At 48.2% G+C, this 23,943-nt stretch overlaps 1 protein-coding gene across 4 annotated transcripts in view; it reads right to left on the bottom strand.

The window, feature by feature from the left end:
* ELMO2 (engulfment and cell motility 2) overlaps window positions 1-23,943 on the bottom strand; it is a 33,489-nt gene that overhangs the window by 1,197 nt on the left and 8,349 nt on the right. For 2 of the 4 annotated variants that reach the window (XM_039864485.1, XM_039864488.1), the window contains 19 exons: window positions 21,936-22,059; window positions 21,607-21,647; window positions 21,055-21,127; window positions 20,639-20,689; window positions 17,321-17,502; window positions 15,624-15,723; window positions 14,367-14,518; window positions 13,690-13,768; window positions 10,585-10,635; window positions 6,534-6,656; window positions 6,073-6,207; window positions 5,407-5,511; window positions 5,204-5,312; window positions 4,637-4,773; window positions 3,332-3,495; window positions 3,114-3,226; window positions 2,841-2,948; window positions 2,042-2,124; window positions 249-416 (listed from right to left, as the gene is read on the bottom strand). In XM_039864485.1, coding sequence (XP_039720419.1) covers window positions 264-416; window positions 2,042-2,124; window positions 2,841-2,948; window positions 3,114-3,226; window positions 3,332-3,495; window positions 4,637-4,773; window positions 5,204-5,312; window positions 5,407-5,511; window positions 6,073-6,207; window positions 6,534-6,656; window positions 10,585-10,635; window positions 13,690-13,768; window positions 14,367-14,518; window positions 15,624-15,723; window positions 17,321-17,502; window positions 20,639-20,689; window positions 21,055-21,127; window positions 21,607-21,647; window positions 21,936-22,013 — 2,037 coding nt within the window. In that variant the 5' untranslated portion in view covers window positions 22,014-22,059 and the 3' untranslated portion in view covers window positions 249-263. Of the gene's footprint in view, window positions 1-248; window positions 417-2,041; window positions 2,125-2,840; window positions 2,949-3,113; window positions 3,227-3,331; window positions 3,496-4,636; window positions 4,774-5,203; window positions 5,313-5,406; window positions 5,512-6,072; window positions 6,208-6,533; window positions 6,657-10,584; window positions 10,636-13,689; window positions 13,769-14,366; window positions 14,519-15,623; window positions 15,724-17,320; window positions 17,503-20,638; window positions 20,690-21,054; window positions 21,128-21,606; window positions 21,648-21,935; window positions 22,064-23,943 lie in introns of those variants that run through there. The other 2 variants (XM_039864489.1, XM_039864487.1) reach the window with 2 other exon arrangements.

Raw genomic sequence — 23,943 nt, forward strand, 5'->3', positions numbered from 1 at the left:
AACCGTAAGCCCAGGCCAGATCCACTACACACGGCCAGGACCCCTGAGGAGGGAGAGTCTGTCAGGGTCACTTGGGTAAGTGGCCTCGCAGAAACTGAGAAGAGGAAGATTTTCCTAGACCCAGGCAAACAGGTTACCCCTAGCCAGCCCTGTCTTTCTAACAACCTACATATGCTGCTGAAGAGTAACCTGGAGAGCCTGGCTCAGGGGTGGCAGATTCTCGGTGTCAAACAGCCATCATGACAGGCTATGGCCCCTTGCCTCTACGGGGACATTGCTATTCTGCCTGCCCCTCCCAGAGAGGGCTCAGCGGTCCGAGGCAGTGCCCCTCTGCTCACCTCGTACTTATTAGGCGCAATGAAGTTTAAGGTCTCATCGGGGTCATAGAGGATGGAGAAAGCCAATTCCAACACCTCCTGAAGGAGAAAGGTTTCGGTTACTTGGAGCAATGGCCTGGCCTGGGCTCTGAAAAACCAAGATCTTGGCCAAAGTCCTGGCAACTTGGCATCATCACCATGTATTGATTCAGATGTGACGTCATCAAGGCCCCAGAACATGCACACAAGAGCAGCTGGAGATGGGGCCCAGTGGTGATCGACCTCAACTCACCCACTCTCCACCCGAATCACACCTAAGATGTGGTGAGACTTTTAAGATCAGAGAGAAGTCATTCCTCAACACGTGGAAGCTTCTGGATGTTGGAGTCCACGACTGTATACTACCGTAAATACATAGCCTGGTAATTCAACTGAAAGTCTTAACAGTCTAAAAAAAAAACCACCACAACAAAAACAAATGGTAGCCAAAGATGGGACAATTTGAACATCAATAACGTAACTGTGATGGATTGGAACAAATATAATTTGCTTAAATCCTTGAATTAAATACTAAAAAACAAACAACACATACCCAAATTGGTCACTGATGGATGATACCAGTTCTTTGTTTTAAAAGTAGGTACACGAAAGGAAAGGATGGATGATACCAGTTCTTTGTTTTAAAAGTAGGTACATGATCAAGCTTTATCCAATCCTTTCTTATATAAATTGTATCACTGGGAAACCCACAGCAGATGAACCAAGTTTTTCTTCAGAGAAGTAGTTCAGTTAATAAATGAAAAAGACTGACTGCATTAGAATATCACTCGTTTGCAAGCCTTAATTTACTAGTGGAATGAGGCATCGAACATCCACAGTGTGCTAACATCACAAAACCAGAGACGACCACATATCATGTGTCTCTTGATAGAACATAATACCATTTAGGAAGTAGTCTTATCAGGGAAAGAAAAAAAAGGTCAGACCTGAACTGGATCAAGGCTCTAGCTCTCTCTACCGATTTACAGATCTGGGGCAGAGGAATGACTTAAACTATACCATGGGGAGACAATCAGCAAATTCCAGACTCTGGGAAACTACCAAACAAGCAACCTTGTTCTTCGACTAATAAACTGCAGAGAAAAAAAAATATGGACAAGATGGAGCGGGAACTTATGAAGTAAGAAACTTGAAAGACTGATCGCGATGTGTAGCTCCTATTTAGATTCTGATTTAGCAAACAAAATGAGGATGAGTGTATGTACGTGTATACCTGTGTGTACATACGCATAAACATTTACATATTTTTATACAGAGAAATTATAATATTTATAATACAATGAGTAGAAATTCAAACATTAACAAAATATTTGACATTAAATAACAACTTTTTACTTCTTTTTAGGTGTGATAATGGTATTATGATTATGTTAAAAGAGGCTTTATAATCTAGAGATACAGTCTAAATATCTACAGATGAAATGATATAATATTTGAGATTTTCTTCAAAGTAATAAGGGAGAGGGACAAGTAGATGGGCAGAATTTGCCATGGTTGTTGAGGCTGGGTGATGCATATCTGCGGGTTCTACCTATTTTTGCATGTATTCAAAATTGTTCTTCATAAAACATTCAGGAATAATTTAAAGGGAGACAGAATGCGGGCAAAGAGCATGCCCCAACTGTCCTCTCCAGGTCTCACGGTGACTCAGACTTGGGACTCACCTTGTTCTGTTTCAGAGCACTTTTCTCTTTCATGTGGGGACAATCTTTCCCAGTGACAATAGCCTTAATGTCTGCAACAGGAACTGAAAAATGAAGGGGATTAGTCTCTGGAAGCTTTATGCTGCGTGACGCCCCGGCCCACCCTCCTGAAGGGCCACGTTAGCTCAGGCGCAGGGCCTTGCGTTGCTCGCTCCCCCGCAGTGAAGTCCCACGAACTGTGGCTTGCTGGGCTGTGTCAAATCTACCTGGGGGTCACTTCAGGGCTTTTGGGTTGTCTCCCCAAGGCATAGGCCTCTGACACTCACCTCACTTCCATTTCACAGTAAAGATGGTGACAATGCCACTACGGCAAAAAGCAGTGGAAGCAGCTAACGGTTTCACTTGTTACACACCTGCCACTGTTCTAAGTGCTCTACGTACACTACTCATTCCATCCTCTTATGAGGGAGGTGTAGCTATTATTCCCATTTGACAGAAGAAACCAAGCAGAAGGGAAAATGAACTTGCAATCGATTAGAATTAGTAGCGAAGCCAGGATTTGAATCCAGGCAGTCTACTCTTCACCACTGCCTTTCAATTTAGTCTTGTATCACCCTTTATAATCTGCGAAAGCCACTCCCATCTCTGATCTCACTGAATTCTCCAAGCAGCCCTATGAGGTATTCCAGGTAGAGATGGCCTCTGATGGTCGAGAGAGAACTGGCCCACGACCAGATACACAGTTCGAAACAGCCAGGACTAGAACGCTCCTGACATGGAGTCCAGCTACCAGGACATAGCAACAGAGAAATGAACCTACTTTTCTCCTGCAGGGATTCAAATGTCACCTCCCCTTGAGGGTTGTCATCCAAGTCACCATAGTGCAGGACCTTGTGGTTCAGTGCCAAGCGGCAGTACCAGAAACGTTCTGGAACACAAGGGGGGCCAAGCAGTTGAGCAAGGACAGGTATGGGAAAGGCCTGGGCACACAAAGGCCAAAGGATGACTTGTCCCCGCCTTCTCCCTGCAGGCTCCGTCCCCAAGCAGTGGCTCGGGGCAGCAAGGGCCCACTGGTGCCCCAGGCCCCCCTCACCTTGCCTTCGGCGATTCCCGATCTTCCGGAAGCTGCTGCCCTCACAGAGCCGGTTGAGGCGCTGCTGCTTGATCAGCTCAAGGATCTCGGGCTGGATCTTCTCCCTCAGCTCCCTGGGGTGGACACGAGGCGGAGTAAGGAGAAGGTCACGGCAGAGCTTTTGAAGGAGGGCAGAGCTGGGTCTGTCCCCACCGCCCCCACCCCGGGATGGCACTCACACGATTGGCGGGGACTGAAAGTCATCCTGACTCATCCTCTCGGACTGGCGCAGCCGCAGGATCTCAGAGTAGCTCAGGCTGCGCAGTTTGCTCTTGAACTGATCCAAGGAGCTGGGCTTGGAGGGCAGGGCACGCGTGATCTGCTCTCGGACCACTTGCATGACCTGAGGGGAGAGGAAAGACGCGGCCACCTCACCCTGCTCTAGACATGGACGGGCCACTTCTGGGCCACCAAGGCTCTGCCCTTGCCCGGGGACTCGAGCACAGCAGGCACTACAGATATCTACTGGGGGAACGAAAGTACTGATTTTCTAAGGTACAACTTTTTAGATGGTTATTTAGGACAAATGGCTGGTGACAAATGCTTCATTTCTCATAAATTTCAATTAGTCAGTGGTATAGTAGGAGGAGCACAGGTTTTTGGAGTCAGTGAGAAATGGGTTCAGATCTTGACTCTGTCTCTTACTCTGCTCCTTCAGCAAGTCACTTAACTTCCTCGGGCCTCCATCTACTCTTTAAAGCAAAAGGAAAAAAGACACATCTTCTGATCTGCTGCCTGAAGGATTATGGGATGTTATATGGAGGCACAGTGCTGGCACACTGTGGGGTGTTCCAAAAATGTGCTACTTCCCCTAAAACAACAACAGTTAAAGGAAAAAACCAGGATATCACACTGCACGTCCAGTCAGCACTCTGCCGATGAAGGAAAGATCTACAGGTAAAAAAAAAGACTAGAGGGAAACATAACAATTATTGTCACTGGGTGGGGGAATTATAGAAAACTTTTTCTTCTTTATACTTTCCAAAGTTTTTATGATAAGATGCGCAGCTTCAAAATCAACTCCTAGATTGTCAGCTTTTGAGGGCCTAGCAGGGCTCTACAGAGAGTAGGTACTCAGAAAGCATCGAGGAGTGACCACTGAGTAGGTACCTATGGCTTGCACTCCATGCCAGTCCACTCCGACCTACCCCTACCATTTCCGGTTCACAAAACCGCAGCAGTGCCTTACACACAGCAAGGGCTCCGTAAACCACGGCTGTCACTGTTCCGCTTATCCTCCTGTCCCCTCAGGAAGACAGGAGGGGCGAGTACTGGGACATGTGGCCCAGGGCACCAAGGGGAAGACATCTGCTCAAGGTGACAGAGGAAGCACAAGCAAAGGGGACCAATGCCTCACTCTTGTGACTTAATGCTGCAGACCGAGCTGGTTTTCCAGCTCAAGGATTCCCTAGGCTCTTCCCAGCCGCCATAGACTGTCACGTGACCGTCTCAGCCCGTGGGCCTCAGAGCGCTGCGACACGGACCTTGTTGAAGTCCTCAGCTGTCGCCCGCATCTCTTTCCAGGTCTTGTTCAACAACTGGATGCAGATACCGAAGAGCTCTTCGAAGGCCCGGTCGTGGGTAAAGAACATAGGGTGGTAGTCGTTGCGTCCTTCGTTTGCTGTGGAGGGAAAGAAACGGGGAAAGGATGAGCTGGGGACGCGTCCGGAAACTTTGGATCCTCTGCACCAAAGTCCTGAGAACAAAACCAGAGTGAGGCCAGAGCCAATGTGTGCGGGGTAGGCCGTCCCCACTTCCTTGGCTCTCTTCTTCAAGACTTTTTCTGTTACGGACTCGGCTAGTCCTTACACACAGGACTAAGTGGATGGTGGCGGGGCTCCTGAACACACTCAAATGGCCAGCTCAGACACAGCAGTGGCCGGGATGCCCATTAGCAAGGATAAGGGGGAGTACGGCTCACACAGATAGTTTTTGAAAAGCACAATAAGGTTGTTCAGCCCCACTGACACCTGACTGTATGACCTCGTGCCTCACAAGGCTCCTGATTGCAAGGCCCGGCTGAAACAAGAGAGGGAGCCACGCAGACTTACGCAGCTCCCCAACCTGGAGGATTTCACAGAGCATTTTCGTGAGCTCGATGGCACTGCGGCCGAAGGGGCACTCGTGCTTGTCTTCTCGGCTGCTGTTCTCCAGGACGATCTGTGGGGGGACAGGACAGGGAGGGTTAGAGCGGCGAGGCGGGGAGGCCAGAGGTGTGGCGCCAGGACTGAGACAGCTGGCCCGCAGCCTTTACCCGGATGTAGGTATCCTGATGGACTTTAGCCAAGTACAGCATGTTGTCCAAGGCCAGCATTCCAGGAGGAGTCTGGGTGAAGTCCATTGCTGGGTTGATATGGTTCTGGAGGAATAAAGAAACCCGACCTGAGACTCGGTAGTCTCCCTACGTGCAGTGTCACCTGAGGGCAAGCCTTACTGCCCTCTGTGTGCCACAGGCACTGCGTACCTACTCTTTCCAATGCTTTCACACGCCCATCTCCACCACGAGACTGGGAGCTCCTGACCTCTGGGCATGGCTGAGTAACCTGTCTCCCCAGCACCTAGCATACCGCTGGGCATGGGGTACGTGTGCGGTATCCTCAAGCTGTATCTTATCACAAAAGATCCTCTGCAGCTTTTCAAAGAACCTCACTACTTTGGTGAGAGGTCCCCTCTCTCCCCATCTGGCCGACCTCCTGGGCCCTCCTATGGATGGGTTTCACAGGGCCAAATGTTGCACATAAACTCATGAACCTGCCACCGCTGAGGCAAATAAAGCATCGTGGCCCCTCCAGCTTCTTGGTGTCATCTATTCCAGGGCCACCATTATGAAGAAAGGGTTCTTAGGGCTCTGTCTGGGTGGGTCCTCTGACTTCCTGTCAGGGGAGAAGGCCTACCAATGTCCGTGCTCTGGGAAACTTACAGTAAATCCCAGCATTTTGTAGTCCTTGGTATACATGGCTTTGCGTTTTTCAGTCCCACTCCCGGGGACGTTGCTCGGGTCAGACTCTGCGTCAAATGCAATCCTCCTCAGTTCAAATATAATGTCTCTTTGAGCCTGAGAGGTGAAACAGACAGTCAGCAGGTGACTTGAGGAAGCAAGGTAAAGAAAGAGTGGGTCGGGCTTTTCTGGGTGGAACTCTGGCCCCCATGGATCTCCAAGGAGGCAGCACCTCTGCCTTAGCAGACAGAGTGGGGCTTGGCCCGGAGGGTCACCCAGCAGTAAGCGATCACAGGGAGGCGCACAGCTGGGTCCTCCAGACCAGACGCAAACCATTCCTGCAGACACACCGAGCACGATCCCTGGCAGACAGCTGGTGGGACGCCTCACACTGAAGAGCACACGGTTTGAGCCAGAAAAGCTCTGCCCCATTGAGCACCCACCTGGTCATTGGGGTCCATCTTGGTCATCATCCTTTCTTCCAGAAGGTTAAAGGTCAGGACTTGCAGGACATACAGCTGATGGGCCATCTCGGTTTTGATTGGGCGGTTCCCCCGGATCACGTGCTAGAAGAGGCAAAGGCAGGGAGCAGGGGGTTTCATTTTTTCTTTTACTGAAGAATCACATCCATGCTGCTGGAAAAGTACGCTGGGCAAGGAAAAGGGCTTTCCTCCCACACACAGGGACTTCATGTTCTAGAAGGCGGCGAAGCATGAATGGGCTTGATTCAGGCAGAGACGATTCATGCCGGCCCAAAGGGCACCATCCTTTTTCTGCAGTTCCCTGCACAGGGGATGTGGAATGAAAGGTGGGGGTGCACCCAGCAACGCCAAAGAGGAGGGGGCTACCCCATTAAGATTACGATACGGAAGATCAGCAGCTGGACCTCACTCCAATCAGGTAAGCAATTACTGCTTACAGTTTGGACCGGCCACATTTTAAGTATCCAACAACCACACGTGACCGGCCAGTGGCTAGCAAATGCGACTCCACAGGTCTAAAGAGAATGATGACAAACCAACAGATAGTGTGCAAGAGAAGACTCTCTCGTAGCATTGCACAGTATGGTTCTTCTGCTTTCCCTTAGAAAAATAAAATGTTTCGATGGCCTAAGTAAAGAGGCTTAAAGAAAAGGTCATTTTCTTTAGATGATATCGAGACACTTACACAAAGGGGGGCATCTGATGCTCCTTGTCCAACCCCTGCGCTCCCCCCTCCCTCCTTTCTCTCCTACACTTTCCCCCTCCTTCTTTCTCACCAGTGTATGCCCCCCTCCCTGTGGCCCTCCATTGTTCCTACATGTCCTTCTCCCTCCTCTGTGCTCCCGCTCTCTTTCCAGGGCCCCGCCTCTCCCTCTCATTCAGCCCCTCCTCCCTCTGTCCCTCTGATGCCCACCCCTCTCCATCTCTCATGCTCGATCTCTGCCTATTTTCTTGCACGCTCCATCTCCCTCTGTCCTTCCGGGCTGATTGATGCTTGGTCATGTTTTTGTCTTAAACTGTCCCGTTTCCACTCCATGGAGCCTGCTCTTTCTGACTTGCTCCCTTGTGCTTCCTGCTGCCCCTCTTTGTCTCACTACTATCTTGAATCCTGTCACTTTTAGTCTTTTCTCCCTCAAAGGAGCCTCTTGCCCGGTTTCCCACAGGAACCACTCTGTGTGTTTCGTGTTCTCCTACTCAGCCTCTACCGCTATGCAGTCCAGTTTGGGAGCCACTAGCTACCTGTGGCTGTTGAACACTTGAAAGGTGGCTCATTCTAATTGAGATGTGCTGTAAATGAAAAATGCGCACTGGACCTCAGAGCCTTCATACGGGAAAAGAAGATATGTGATCTCTCGTTCAAGATTTCTTCTATTGATTCCATGTTGAAATCATAGTATTTTTGATATATTGGGTTAAATTAAATATAGTACTGAAGTTAGCTTCCCTTATTCCTTTTTTAATGTTGCTCCTAGAACATTTAAAATGAAATAAGTGGTTCCTATCACATTTCCACTGGCCGGCGCTGCTCCAGATCCCCGCCATCCCCCGCCCTGCGACTCCAGAGTACTCCTCCTTTCTCTCCCGAGCTCTTCACAGCCCCAACAGTGGCCACGAGCCACATGTGGGTATTTAAGTTTCAAATGAAGTTTTAAAAAATGACAAATTCAGTTCCTCAGTCACACTAGACACATTTCAAGTGCTCACCCAGCAGCACAAGGCTGCTCCTGATCTCTTGCCAGAGGGTGTGCCAATGCCCTCACGCCCTCCCTGTGAGCCCTCTCTAGCTCCCTCTGTCTGCCAGTTCCCTCTCTGTCTCTCCCACTCTCTTCTCGGTCTCTGTCTCTATCTCCCCAAGCTTATTGTTCATTCTCGGCTCTGCTTCTCCTCCCCACTTAGCTTCCGTTACCCACTACCCTCCACTGCCCAGGGCCTTTTCTCTTCCACTGATCGTCCACCCCCTCCACACCTCCTCTTTGCTTCACTCTGAGCCTCTTCCTCTCTCTGTTGTTCCCTCCCTCTGCCACTCTGATTTCCCCCTACATGTCTAGCCCTATTCCTACCTCCTCGCTGCTCCAGAGTTCATAAAACCACTTTACAGAGAAGTTGAAGTTAATGTGCTATTGGTTTTCATTCATTTTAATCTCCATTTCTCAAACTTAGACACATCACAGCCAGAAGGAAATTAACTCTAGCCATCAACGGCTTACAGCAGTATAGCTCTAGTCAGACGAGTTAGTCTCGGAGGCTTTACCTTGAAGCCTTGTTTGGCTGCCAGATACCAGAGGGCTAAGCTCTTGGGCTTGACTCAGTTGAATCCCTAGGCTAATGAGATCATGTGTTAACCATTCCCTAGCAGACTATTTAAGCCCTGAGTCTTGACGGTGACGTAGCTTCTGCAGTGGAATCTTGGCTTGTCACAAGGTTTGTCCATAAATGAGCCGAATTTCCAAACCTCGTTCAGGTTAAACAATAAGCCTCGAAATTCATTACATTTTCCCCAGAAGGGCCCCCTCACTCCTACTCATGCAGAAGACGACACCCGGGACAGCTGCTCAGGAACGTGGACAAGAATGCGTGGGAATCTGTGCTCCCAGTCACTTGCCGCCAGATTGCCTGAGCATTTGCGCAGGTCCCTCCTGCCAGGCTGGCTGTGGGGCTGTGACCAGGGAAGTGGCCAGCAGGCAGGAGCTAGTTCTGCAAGGTGAAGTCTGACAGACGCTACGTGTTTAGACCAGCTGATGGCTAGACTTCCCAAGGGCTCGGAGCTTACTTCCGGAATTCTACCACCTCTGTACCCTATTCACAAAGAATTGCCAGAAAGAGTGAAGCGCAACACCACGTGCCAGGCACTGTATATATATTATTAGCTCATTTAGTCCTCACATCCAAGTGAGCGAATCGAAGCCCACGGAAGTTAAGTGAATTGCTCAAGATCAAAGACTGGTTAATGGCTGGTGACTCCAAAGTTCATGTTCAGAATTATTAAGCCTTTCACACTTGACTCCAAATTTCTAATGTTATTCCCTGCACTGTGGTCTCCCAGTTTTCCCTTGTTTCTCACAACTGATAAAATCAGCCTCCTGATCCAGACATTTGGCTCTTTCCCGGCTCCTACCACCCCCACCTCAGCTCTCTCCCACCCCACGTCACCGCCCTGGTAATAGGAAATGAGACCCCCTCCCGACCAACTTCTCCTCTCCTCTCCTCCCTCACATACCCCTCCGGAAACATAGAGATCTTGGAGTGCGATCCTTCTAAAATGCCAAGCTGGTTATTTCGCGGTCCTGATTAAGTCCTCGGTTGCCCTTGGGAAGAAGACCAAGGCCCTACCTGATCCGGCCTTTGCTGCCGCTGCAGTCTCTCTGTGAATCTGCTCCTTGCTTCGCCCTCTACCCAGGCGCTCCTTCCAGGTGCCAGCCACCCATCCCCTCACTGGAACTCCTTATCCTCTGCCTCACCTGAAGACATTCCTCTGAAGCCTTCCTGACCCCTCTTCTTCCACGAAGGACTGACTGCCCCTCCTCCAAAATCTCCCAGACCACGAATCTCCATGGAAAATGACCACGTGGGGCTACGACCACTTGTCTTTCCTACTGGACTAGGAGTTCTCTGAGAGCAAGCGCACTATCTCACTCATCCCTGCTAGTGCCTCACATAATTCAGGCTATGACCGGTGTTATCTGAATGAGCCTAATTTAACATATTCCCTCTAGATAAAAATTTTTAGAGCTGCAGGGCAACAAACAGTATCGCTGGCCTTAGCACCTCTTTCAAGGCTCTGCAATTCCTGGAGGACGGCCTCCTAGAGAGGACTCTGCTTACAGAGGATTACAAAAAAAAAAAAAGCTTTTCACCTTAAGAAGTATTTAATACCTATCGGTAAGTTCCCTGTGAGTGCCTTCCCCACTCAACAGTAATTTCAGTAATAATACAACTATAATAACAGTAATAATGGCTATTAATAGTAACAAAACAACTATAGTAACAAAATACAGCCTTTTTGGAAACTTACATTGAGGATTATGGACCGAAGGTGCTTCTGGGCAAATGCATTGGCCATATCCTATTGAGAAAAATAAGGAAACATAAGGCAAGGTGGAGGCACACAGCTGTGACAACTATCAAGAGAAAGGTGATGTCATAGTACTGGGGCTTTATCTTTGAAAATATTTGTTCCCTTTCAAACGAAAAGTAGGCAAAGAGAAAAAAATCCATGGATCACCAGATGTATTTTATACCCTAAAAAGTTCCCTCGTTTTCTTTCGTTGAGTGCAAATTAACTCAGAACCGCTTTCCCTTCCCAATGGCACAATCGACTGCATCACTTTCAAAGAGGGACAAAGACTGCTTGCTTCAGGTCGAGACGCTGTTACAAGGACGCTGAGCGACGGACAACACACATGGAGCACAGAGCAGCGTGACGGTTCCCAAGCCGCATGCACTGTTCTAGGCAGACGCCCATCGCCCAGGCTGGAAGGGACTCTGAAGTGTGGGCTCTGGCCCCCTGCGCTCTTGGCCCCCAACCCCCCAGCAGGGCACCGGCAGAGTTGGGCGTGAACACTCTCAAAGTCTCTGATTCACTTCCGACTGGTTTACAGAACAAGGTGTCGGGGGCTTTGGGATACTTTTTCACAGTAGGGTCATCATTTAAAAATTATATTTGGTTCAGATTTTATTTATTTATTTAGCCCATTCAGAAAAGTGTCCTACGTGACTCTTCCAGGGAGAGAAGCTTTGAGGGCCCTCGCAAAATCATTACTTTGACTATTCTTAGGCAAATCTAAAAATATCTCACATACATTTCTTTATTTCGGAAGAGTCTACAATAATTACAAGTTAATCATGCCAAGGACTTGGCTTCATCGAAAAGAACATCAGTTATTATTCTGTGTTGTGACACTGTAATACCCCAAAGGAGCTACTGAAATGTGAAGTTATTTCCCCTAAACAAAACGGTCCTAGATTACTATGCTTTTAATTTTTCTGACAGCTTTTCATAATTCTTCTGTCTCCTCCTTCCAATGTCAGCCGTCACTTCTTATAACACTAATTAGTGTGACTTCACTTTCGAAACTACTGCCTTAATTTAATTTCACAGATAATTCTAAATGAATCGGCCCGAGGGAGCGGCCACACCTCTCCAGTGGAGCAATACCCAGGAGTATTGTCATCTTCCTCACTGAAAGGCCGTCCTTGCTCACATCTAGATTTCTAGCCAAGTAAGTTGTACTTTGCATCCCCTGAGAACACACTGGCTCCTGGAGGAGGAGGCAGGTAGCCTAGGAACTTCTCTGGTAGCTACAGGAGGTTGGCTTAACACTAAATCTTGCTGTGGACAACAAAGTGGGTAGCCGACAGGGTCTGCTGCTGGGAAAAAGCACTCATCCTCCTCCAGATCCTCATAGGGCTGACCTAAGCTCCCTCCGACCAAGAAACGAGCATCCCAATTTCCCTTGGCCAACTGTCAAACCTTTTCAAATTCCTATGGTCAAGTCAGTGTCCAAAAGGGCATGGGTTTACCTTTAGACTTTGCTATATCAAGTTGGAAGGTGATGTATCATGGAATCATCCAGATGAAAGTCAGAGGCTATTTCTGAATCTGATCTTTCCTGGCTGGACCACAGCCTCATGGAAAGGCAAGTTACAAAGGAAAGACTGGGCTACATTCCCTGGGACTGGCACCCCTTTAATCCTTTACGTGACTCTAACCTGCAATACGTCCCCAAGTGTCCTGACAAATGAGATTCCTAACACACGACCTTTTCCTGTGTCTTGGAGTTCTCTGAACATCTGGATCAGATATGAGATTCTTGCCCAGCTGTGACCTCCCCACCTGGAAGAGAGCCGGGGCCCTTCCCACACAGCGGTGCTACTTACAGTGACAGGCAGGTCTAGAGGATTAAGGTGCTTGTCCTGCCGGCAGAAAGCAAAAAGCACAGAGAGAAGCAGATGGAAGAATGAGCTTTCGGCTTACATTCAAAACAGGACTAGGATGGAAGAGATTAACAGAGCAAAGCCATCCAGGAAAGACAAGGACAGACAGAACCGCAGATGCTCCTGGTTCCCCGACTCGGAACCACCAAGAGCTTGGTACATGATCCCATGCCGCTTTCAACTTAATGAGCCCAGGGTGCCGACAGAGAACTAAAGTCTGTCTTTTGTACCCCACTTGGGCTTTTACCAGAGAAATCGCAAATGCTAGTTGTGAAAGGGCCCTCAGAGACTTTTTAACCTGGCCCTTTCAGTTCACAGAAAGAGAAACTGAGGCCTGCAGAGGTTAAAGCATGATTCCGGCCAGCGGCAGGAAAAGTCCTTAACCTCGGGGCCCTGAACTCTTGGGTCAGTGCTCATCACACAGCCCAGCTGATTCCTGGTGTCCTCACTTGTAAAATAGGGGTCTGATTTTTCCTGACATCCTTGTGACGTAAATGGGGCAGATGCTAATGCTCCCATATTACGGGTGAAGAAACTGGGGTTCGGAGAAGCAGAGCCATTTACATATTGCCACACAGCTAATTAATAGGGGAAGAAGGAAGTTTGGAACCTGGATCGGAGGAGCCTTATACAGGAAGCTTCATGCTGAGCCTTTCTGCTCTTGCTTCCTTTAGTGAGGCTCTCACTTGCTTCGGTCTCTTGCACTCAACAGTGATGCCCAGAGGGTCACCTCTCCCTTCTTGATCTTCTAACCCAGGGGTTGGCAAACCAAGGTCAAATTAGGCTTGTCGCCTATTTGCGTAGATGAGGACTTATTGGAAAAAAGTCACACTTATTTGATTACTTACTGTCTGAGGCTGCTTTTGGCTCCAAAGGCGAGGTTTTACAGTTGTCCCATAGACTGTATGGTCCACAAAGTGAAAAATATTTACTCTCTGGCCCTTCAGAGGAACCAGTGTGCAGGCCCCTGCTCTGACCTAAGACCCAGCTGGTTTCCCTGCTAGTCCCTCCCTGGGTCTTCCTTAGCGAAGACACTCTGATGGGCTCTGACCACAGAGGGACGGAAGAAAGAACACTTGGGAAAATGGCTAGGCTTCTGCTCTCTGCACGGCAAAGCGTGGGTGGGTGAGAGTTCCTCTCTTGGAAGAGCCCAGAAGAAAAGCTTGAAAAGGCAGCCACAGACCTGTCGCTTGTCCTCAGGAGCCTTCAGAAAAAGTGCGTTAATCAGGGCAATGGCGTAGGTCTGAATTTCCTGGTTGGAGCTGTGTCAATGGAGAGAGAAGGCAGAGGGAGATTAGCAGAGTGACCAGCAAGATGACGCTTAGAGATGGTTTATAAAATCACTCACAGATTGTAATCAAAGAATAATCTGCAGCTAAGTCTCAAAAGCCTTAAAACTGTTCATTCAAAAAACATTAGTTGAGCTTCTACTTAAAGCAAGGCAGGGGATACAAAGATGATTGGTCCCTGCTCCCAAAGAGCTCAAAGTTTTAATGAGAGACAGATAATAATAATAATGTATTTAAATATAATTATCATAGGTACAGAGACTATTTGGTCTATGGAGGAGAAAGCAATTAATTCTGCCTGGAACCACAGTGGAACAGGAAGATTGAGAAAAACCTCAATTTATCTTAAGAGGCAAGGAGAATTACAGAGGATTTTATGCAGGAGCATAACATGATCGGGTCTGAATTACGGGAGGAATCTGGCAGTAGTGTGGAAGAGGTGATGAATGAATGAACAAGCAGACCAGCAGCTTGGAAAATAAGCAAAGCAGAAGTAGGGCTGGAAGACTTAAGCAGACTAGGGGGAGAAGAGAGCAGACAGGGAAAGGAGGGGGCGGGGTCTCTTACTCACACCTGGAGGTGAGAGATGAGCTGTCCCACAGTGATTTCCTCTGCTATCTTCTGGTACAGACTCTGGCTGTTCAGGACCATGCTCTCCAGGATGGCCAGGGACCTCTGAAGGATGGACACATCTACCATGGGCTGGCTCACGTACCCTGCAATCTAAAGCCAGAGGGGGCAAGCCAGTTAGAAAGCCCAGGGCCCAGGGGAGCTAGACGGCTTAGGTTCCTGATGCTAGCTCATGAAGGCTCTCTCCTCTCAGGCGTGCTGCCCACATATGGGCAGCTGTCTCTAGGTAGAGAGTGGTATCTGATTTATGGCTACCCTGGCCAATGTCCCAGGAATTCCCTAGGCATGGATAACTCAATTTCAAATTACAGTGTCCAGTCAACTGTGTTTCCTCAAAATCTACGAGCTTCTTCCTTTGTTTTCAAAATACGGGTTTGGGTATGAAATAGTTTACTGTGGAAAGAAGAGGATCTTACTGACGCTAGGATACCTTTTATCTCCAGGTACTCTTCTCCTGACATACACTGTGTCGCTACATGCACGCAGTACAGCAGAGACTTGGAAAGGTGGAAGGGACCTCAAAGTGTCAACATCTAATCTCTCTTCTCAATCCCCATTACGATATCCTTGACACACGATCACTTGACTTTTACCCCCAACATCGGGAAGTTCCCAACGTCCCACACCAACGATAGGTATAATTATAGGTCAGTGGATGTATTAGTCATTGGTTTTAGTTCAGTTTTCTGGATTAACACTGCTCCCTCTTGTAGAAAAAAGGAGGGCAAAACTAGAAGTGTCCACTCCCACCCCCTAAGTTCAATGCGACAGTCCGAACGGGCGACCTTGCACATTTGTAAACAAAAGGCAGACTTGTAAATATAAGGGCAAAGGCAATGAACTTTTTTTTTTTTTTTAAATCAAAGAGAAGGGGGAGCTCAGGAGGCAGGTCAGAAGACTTAGGGATGGTACTGGTTTATGGCTGCTGTTGTCCCAAGTCTCACTGACAATCCAGTGCCACTTTGGCCATATTCATCTCTGAGAGCCCAGTTCCATCTTCTCAGCGCAGGTGCTAAGAGTACAGCAGGGAAACCTTTCAGGAGCCACAGGAAGGCCAGAGCTTCAGGATGAGAAATCTGGCGGCAGGGACAGAAGGCCACCCTCACCAGAGTGGCTGCATTGTCCACATCTCCCCCTAAGCCTGGAGGACAACTGGCGACTGAGGGAGGAGAGAAAGACGGAACATTGGGGGCCTCACCTGCTTAATGAAGGTGATGGAAACCATGTCCCAGGAGACAATGCCATGGTCCATGAGCTCTAAGAAGGCAGTCAGGGTGAATGCCAGCATCTCACTGTAGCTGAGACATGTGCAAAACACACACACAGTAATACAAAGATTCAGAACCGGGGATGCAGGTGTGAAGGCAGCCACAACAGAGATGGATTTCAATGTAAGCACCACACAAGAAGTCGACACAGCTGTGGGTAAGCACCAGCATGCACGCACAGCCAGGTGTGGAGCAGATTCTGTCCAGGTATCCATCATGGACAACGAAGGTGTTCCTTCTCCATATCACCTCATCTCAGGGAAACCGAATCACTTATCCATTTCCCAAGAACAAGAAAGATGCCACACCTTTCTCAAACCCCAGCACTTGGTGGAGGTACCTAAGTAAGGACCTAAGTAAGGAACCTTATGTCCCATGTTCACTTTTAGGCCACGAGGTAGCAGAGTGCACGAGAAAGAGTACAAACTTTGGACATGGGTTCAATTCCTGTTCAACCACTTACTAACCGTGCAACTTTTACTTTTCAAACTTCCATTTCTTCCTCTATAAATCATGTTACTCTCACAGCGTTAACCTCAGAGAGTTGCTGTGAGGGAAAATGACAATGTATGCAAAGCCCTTAGCTTCGTGCTGATGGAGAATACAGATGAAAATGGTTTCTCTCCTGTCTCTCCTCTTTACACAATTAATCCTTCATACGTCTGTAGAGCGCTTTATACTTAACAAACTATATCCCCATGTACGGAGCATGTTCAGATCCATTCTCATTAACAATGCTCCTCACAACGATACTGCAAGGCAGGTATTACCCCCACGTTAAAGAGGAGACAAAAGCCCCTATAATCATGTACCCTCGGGGGACTGCAGAACTCCTCGGTCAGTGCTGATGACAGCCGAAAGCTTTAGGATTTTCCAAACTTAAAGCAAATACCCATGATTAGTTGCTCGGTTTGGCTGAAAATTTCAATAGCTGATCCATCGGCTAAAAGATTTCCCTCTCTGCCAGCTTAGGCTGCATAGGCTTAGAAGGCAAACCAAACATCTGTTTATTCCCTGCCGATCACGACGAGGCAGTTTCCCACCACATTCATCTTAACTTTGCAGTGGTGTAAAGACGGTCGTGGTGTACTGCAAAGTTCTGGATCTCATCCTCCCTGTGAAAACGGGTGGTAGGGAGATGGCTAATGGGAGAGGGTAACTTATGGTAAACACAGAGGCAGGTGTGAGTGTGCGAGTGTGTGGAGTGGGGAGGTGACGGCAGAGGGCAGGAAGCAGGGGGTGGTTAAGAATAGACAGATACCTGTTCTCGTCGATAATAGACAGTCTGCTCACTAAGCTCCATCAGGCCAATCGTCCTCCATAAATTAATAGGGCTGCCATGAGCTGACCGCTCTCTTCCCTACTTCTGTGGCCCCTGTTTTTCCCACTCACTTGGCACAGTACTATTTTGTACTGTCACGTGATGTGTAAGAGGCCAACTAGACTACAAGATTTAGGACCGCAACGGTGAATTATACCCCTCTGCGTGGGCCCTAGTGCTCGACATATTGCTCTGGATGCAGAAGGTGTTCAACAGACGCATTCGATTCAACAGAAATAAGAAGAGGATGCCTGCGGAGAGCAGTGAACCTGACAGCCCCTCCGACAAGACCTCGGCAATACTCACTGGGACAAGAGCTTGGTTCCACTTTCCACAAGCCGCGTCAGCACAACGATGCCATCCATGTTGATGAACTCGGTGGCGAAGGTAATGTCAGCAGAGAGCTTGGCCAGCTCCTTCATGGCATCCAGCCGGGTCTCCATGTTGGATGACTGGGTCCTCTCCATCAGCTGGCGTGCGGCCCGGGACTGTGAAACCAGGGACGAGATACATGCCATCTGCTCCTTGCGGCTGGTTACTGCTCTGTGCATAGCTCTAAGGGGCCTTTCTGGGAACACCCAAGCCTGAGAAGAACTAGTTTTTCTACTGCTAAATACATGTTTATTGAATCAAGCAGGGAATTACTAGTACGCTAAGACCAATTCTGGAGTTATCTGTAGCCTTTCTGTACCACTCTGGTCTACGGATTAAAAAAATTCCATAGGAATTTTTGTAGGAATACAAGAGTGATCTGGGAGATGACAGTCCGCTCACCGCGGCAAGTCACAGAGAAATAGACACTGGTTCCACATAGGACAGCGTGACATTAATTAAAGCCATCATTCAGTGGAAGAGGTTGTCTTGAAGGAAAGAGTTCTCGGTCACTGGAAGCAATCAAGGAGGATCGAGACAATCATCTGTCAAAGATGCTATAGAAGGCACGCCTACATTGGGTGGTGAATTTAATTTGATGACCCTGAAGGTCCCTTTCAATTGAAAATGTGATAAGCCTTACAGTTTTGTTTTTTTTTTTAAACTTTCTCTCAAAGTCCACATCATTGTTCCTCAAAGTGATAGTCCTGGGGCGACTTTAAGAATCTCAAGGAGCAGGAAGCAGCTAATTTCAAAATAGCTTTTTGAAAATGATGGCTGGTGACAAAGCCTCCTGATAGCATGTGAACTCTTCCTGGCAGAATGCTTGCCTCTGTTGCCACGATCCCCGCTCTGGTGTTCACTCATCTTTCCTTTTGCTGAACTTATTAATTTTACAGTCAGTGCCTCATAATTTTCCGTTTCATCATTCTCTATTTCTAGTGTGTTCACTTAATGTTCTCAGTCAGAATGGAAGAGTCTTGAGAGCAAACACCCTCCTGTGGTCTTTATTTTTTCTCACGGTGCTAAGCGGCTGAGCCCAGTTCCTGCTGCCAGCCAAGGAGTCGGGCCTGTTCTTCTCTCTCCCCTTTGCTTCTCCTATCTCTGTGATAAAGACAGCCCTTGAACAGCACACGGCTCTCAACGATACAGAAATCCTTCAAGATCTCCATGGTAGAGAAAATGTGCGCCAGGAGAAAAGGTCACAGGAGGGACCAATTTGAAGAGCACTGGTCTGCATCACACTTAGGAACTTCCAACTCCAGATGTTAATTTTCCTCTGAAGATAGCACTTCTGGGCGGCTGCGTCCCGCTCCAGAGAGACGTGCTCCTGGGAAAGCCTGCTGCTCTGTGCAAGAGGTCTGTACAAGCTTCGGTATGTCTGTAAAAGCGAGTAACTCCCAGACCGTCATATTAAATTAGCAGAGCTTAGTGGGGAATAGCGAAGTCCTTAAGATGAGTTCAGGAGAAGAGGGAAGCAGAAGAGCATGATGGTAAGAATACCTGCCTAGAGTCCGGCAGGCCTGGGTTTGAGAGCCAGCCCTGCCTGCCCTGTTTTAAGCCGTATGACAAGTGACAAGTTTTTTTGTCTAAGTCTCGGTTTCCTTGTCTGCAAAATGGAGCTACCAAGAGCACCTATCTCATCGAGTGTTTGTCAGGATTAAAGGATACAACATTATGCAAAGTGCTTAGCAAAATGCAGGTGTTCAATAAATGTTAGCTGTTATGACTCCATGCCTCCCTTCCTTGCAGGTGAACCAGTCTCTCATCAAGAAAACACGTGTCAGCACGCCCTTGATTTTCTAGCAGCGCTTCTGCAAACGTCCCTGACTTACCCCGTTTCGACTGTCCTCAGGGGCTGAGCAGCGAGGGCGAATCCCTCCACCTGGGCTTTGGGTTCCCCCTGTCCGGACCCAGGAAGGTCCTGTTGCATTAACTACCCCCTCTTTCCTGTGCTGTCAACCTTCCACTCTTCCATGTTAACATATTTTCAAGGACACATAAAAAAACTGCAACAGAAGTTAACAGCTATGAAGGGTCGGAAGAGGCGGGGAACTGGGTAGATGAGGGACGGGAGTGGGAGGAAGACCTTTTCCTGTATCTTTGTCAAAACTTTTTTATTTTTTGAAACACACGAATATTTTACTTCTTTTTAAAAAGCACATCTTTGCGACTCCACATTTCTGAGTTACCCTTCTCCATCTCCTTCCTTTTGTAACCAAGCATCTTGATAATATGGTAAACTCGAGGTTCTCAGTTTTTTATCTCTTTTTGCTCAACCCACTGCAATCTGGCCGTCGTCCAATCACCCCACCAAAATGGTTTCAGGAAGCTCACCAGCGACTGACTGACTTCCCCGGCCAAGGTCCAGCCTTTCTGTTCTCAGTTCACCGTATCTCTCTGCTCCTCGCAGACCACACCTTCCTCCACCCTGACACTACCCCTGCCTTCGGCCTGGTTTTCTTCCTACTCTTCTGGTGGCTTCCTCAGTTACTTTTAAGGGCTGCTCTAACAGAAATCAGGGGTCATCCTGGATTCTCCCCTTCCCTTCCACATCTGTAGATCACCATATTCATCCAGTTTACCTCTGACTATTCTTCATGCCCAGCCTTTCGTCTCCCCTGCCATTTGCCTTTGTGGGCTGTTAACACTCCTGGGTAGTTTCTTAAAGGTCCCTCCTGCCGCCAACCTTCCTTTTCTCAGCCCATCTTCCACCATGTCACTAAAGTGATCTTTCTAAAATATAAATCTAAGCATAATACACCTTCCTGCTTAAATCTTTCAGTGTCTCCACATGCCCGTCTCGATAAAATCCAAACCCACGTGCAGGCCACCCAGGAACCTTCAGCGTCTGGCGTCTCACTGACTGCTGCGGGCCCTCAGCCAGGCAGCACCTGCCTTCCCCAAAGCACACCCTGGAACACTTTCCATTTTCTTCTTTCTCAAGCTAATTTCTGCTTATCCTGCAGCACCTGAGCTACACGTTCCCTTCTCTGGGAAGCCTGTCTAGGAATCCTCAGGCTGAGTTGGGTGGTCCCTTTTCTGAGTTCCTACAGCTCCCTAAGCAACTTTCTGTCAAGACCCTTGAGAGAGGCCTTGTATTGTATTTGTTTACTCCCAAGCAGGCTGTAAGAGTAAAGAATGACTTTTTAATCTCCATTGTCTCAGTTTCTAGAATAAAGTCTGGCCCATGGTAGGTGTTTACATATCTTTGTTATATAAATTAATTCCTAAGGAAAGGAGAGTACGTACCGGGGAGATAGCCAGCTGTAAGATTGTTCCATTCTTAATGTCACTGCGAGTCTGGGGAGCAAAAGAAAAAAAGAGTAACCAAGATAGAATATGAAGATTGTGTAAGCAAGCCCAACAACTTTTCATCGTTTTTAAAGCAGTTGTAACTCAGACTCGCAGTCAGGCCCTCTTCTGCTTGCATCTTGGCAGAGAACTTCTAAGATTCCCTTTCAGCACTTTGGGCTCTCAGGAGGTAAAAGCCACAGTGTTCCAGCCCCTACAGGAGAACAAGGCCTGGCTCTCTCATCTGCCCAGGAAGCAGCTCTTTCCCCAGTTAGTGGACGCTCTCTGGACGGAAGTGAGGTAAACAGCGTGGTCTCCTTGGGTGGTTCACTTCACAGAAAGGCCTATGTTGACTTGCTTCTCCTTTTACTGACCTGTTCCGTGATGTAGAGCTGAGGCCCATCTGCATAACGCAGAGTGTAATACTCTGGATTCGGCAATGACCACCTATGTGAGAGAAAAGTGGTAGAGCCCGTTGGGCCATTCCTCCCAGCCTGTCTAAAAGCTGCAAATCAATCATTTTCAGTAAAGTTGCTCATGGGATCGAGTAGCCTGTCTGGAGGACAGGGGTAAAAAACCAAAGCTTTATGGTGAGATGTGGGAAAAATAACCTTGACAGCCTTTTTTGTAAGATTAGCACCACAAAAAGGCAGTACATACATTCGAGGGGTGGCCACCATACAATTAAGATACACCAGGACCTCGGGCAGGGCACTCCTGGACTTAAAGGAAAAACTAAAGGCTGACTGGAGCTCTAAGGGATGTCCTCATCAGCACTATTTCCTTCATAAGACAACGATACACGAAAGCCCCATCCTGGGGACCTGACTAGCTAGGGACCTGACTAGCCAGGGACCTTTCCAGGTCTGGCAGTGCTCCTTGACTCTTCAGCTTGCCACTGTCCAAAACGAGGAGTTTCAACTTACCCATCACAAACTTCCTTGATGACAGATGCCAGAGGCCGTTTCTGAAAGAAAGAGAAAGACTCTTTGACCACATTCTATTTGTGCCAAGGCTCTAACAAGAGGGGAGGCCAGGCAGGATGAACCTGCGGCCTGCACGTGGACTTCTTCCTGGACACCTTTTGTGGAAGAGACAGCCTCTCCCAAGCCATGGTGACCAATCTTCCACAGGATGGGACAGGTCTCAGCTTGCCTTTGCTGATGCCAATGGTCCCCAACCCTGAAGACGCCCTCTGCCACGCACTTCCCAGATCCCTCTCCTTGCACCGCTGCTTCTCATTTTGGGAGCTTACCTGGTCGATTTCAAGGAGCTGGGCATTAGCACCTGGCCACTCAATGGCCACTTTGACAATGTCTGATGGTGGCGGCATTGTTCCTAATGGGTCCTACTTCTCCAAGACACACACACAGAGACAGCTGCCTGGGGAGAAGGAATGAGAAAGAAGGAAAAAGTCATAGCGTTTACCTTTACTGTTCACTCTCGTTAGATATTCTGGAGAATAAGCAGACAGACAGTGTCCAGAGGAACACATGGAACTACTTCATTTGAATTTTTCTAGATCACACTACAGTCTCTCCTTGGGCTTTTGTCTCTTTAGATTAAATCAAGTAGAAATGGGACAGAGCTATCTATCGACTGCAGATCAGCCAGCAAGATCTGCCAATGTGCTACTTCAGTTCAAGGGTCAGGAGGACTCTGCGGTACAAGAGTGTATTTACTGCAAACTCCTGTCTCGGGACCTTGAGAGAGAGAAGCATATGCTCTGAGACTGGAATGAACAGACACAGCCTTTTCTTGGTTGAGCAGCTAGCTGAGGGAGCCAGCCTACTTCTGTTCTGCAGTCAATCTAGGAAGATCCCAGCGTCAGCAGGACCCGACCACATGTTCTCTTGCCTCCTCCCTAGTTACTGCTGCCACTCCTTCCCCTTCAAAGGACACAGTGTGGAGCCTCCTCTGTGTGGGATGATGCAGAGTTCAGAGAATGGGGATGAGAACTGGGACAGGAAATGCTATTTTAGTCCCTACTGCCAAGGGCAAGAGCTGCTGAGAGCTCGAGTGTAGGGAGGTGAGGGTACCCTCACACAAAGGCCCCTCTATGGGAAGACAAGGGTTTGGAAGTACCCTTGACCCCTTCCCCCACTTCTCTCCAAAATAAAGGAAAATAAATCATTTGAACAAGTCTGGAAGATGGGCCCATGTGACCTGTATCCTAGGCAACTCTGCTAGCGTAGTGGTATTCCAAGCAGCAGCTAAAGCATTCTCTCTCCAAGGTCTGACGGAGGGAAGACACTCGACCGATGGTTTATTTCATGTACATTTACACCCCTTGCCTATAGGTTTAGGAGAGGCCTCTCTCAATGAAAAAGACCTTCCTCCTGTACCTCCGGGTTTAGCCACTCGCCCACAATCCATGCTTCACTGAGGGAGACCGCCTGCCTCTGCCGCGCCATGCAGCATAGCTGCTGCTCAGCTGTAGTTCCTGTGTGCTATCAACCTTTCAGCCCAAACACAAATGTCAGTTCTCATAGCCTTGTAATATGGGTGAAAGGGTGTAAAAATCCCTTCCCCTACAAACCTCAGGGCTCAGAAAGAGGGAAGCTTTCATGATCATTTCCTGCTCAGGGGAGGCTGCTTAGGAAGTTGGCGGTCAAAAATACCAGCATTTCCAGAACATGACAATGTAAAAAAGAAGGTTCTCAACGTGCTTTCGCTCATGTTGTTGAATCCTCCCAGCAACCTTGTGAATTTAGCAGAATAGGATTATTACCGCTCTTTGAAGATGACAAATGAAGCTCAGAGTTTGGTTAAGTTGCCCAAGTTCACCAAGCTAATAAGTAGTGAAGGGGACAGAACGTGGAGCTGACTGGCTAATGCTCTTCCCCTCTCTCCTGAGCTAGCCTGGATTTCTGTTCATGAAAACTAAAGCAAGCCTAAAGGGATTGAAGTGGGCTGGCCTAATGGCTCCTAAAGCTTCCACAACTTTTGCAGCTCCAAGCAGAATTTTTCCACAACAAACCTCTGAATAGAAACTGGCCCCATAAGAATCGTCCCCAGTTGAAATGCTCAGCTCTAGTAACACAGGAAGGCAGGGGCAGTGCCATGAATCTCCGGGTGCCTAGGGCAGGCGTCCTTATCCTTACTGGTAAATCTGCCATAACTAAGGATACGACTGCCAGTTGTGAGATCATTTTAAAAACCGAGATAGCATTTATATACAATAAAATGCACAGAGCTTATGTATGTGTATATATATGTAGGTACGTGCGAGTGTGTGTGTGTGTGTGTGTACACACACACAC

Source organism: Pteropus medius, unplaced genomic scaffold (assembly GCF_902729225.1).
Source record: "Pteropus medius unplaced genomic scaffold, Ma_sr-lr_union100, whole genome shotgun sequence".
NCBI lineage: Eukaryota > Metazoa > Chordata > Mammalia > Chiroptera > Pteropodidae > Pteropus > Pteropus medius.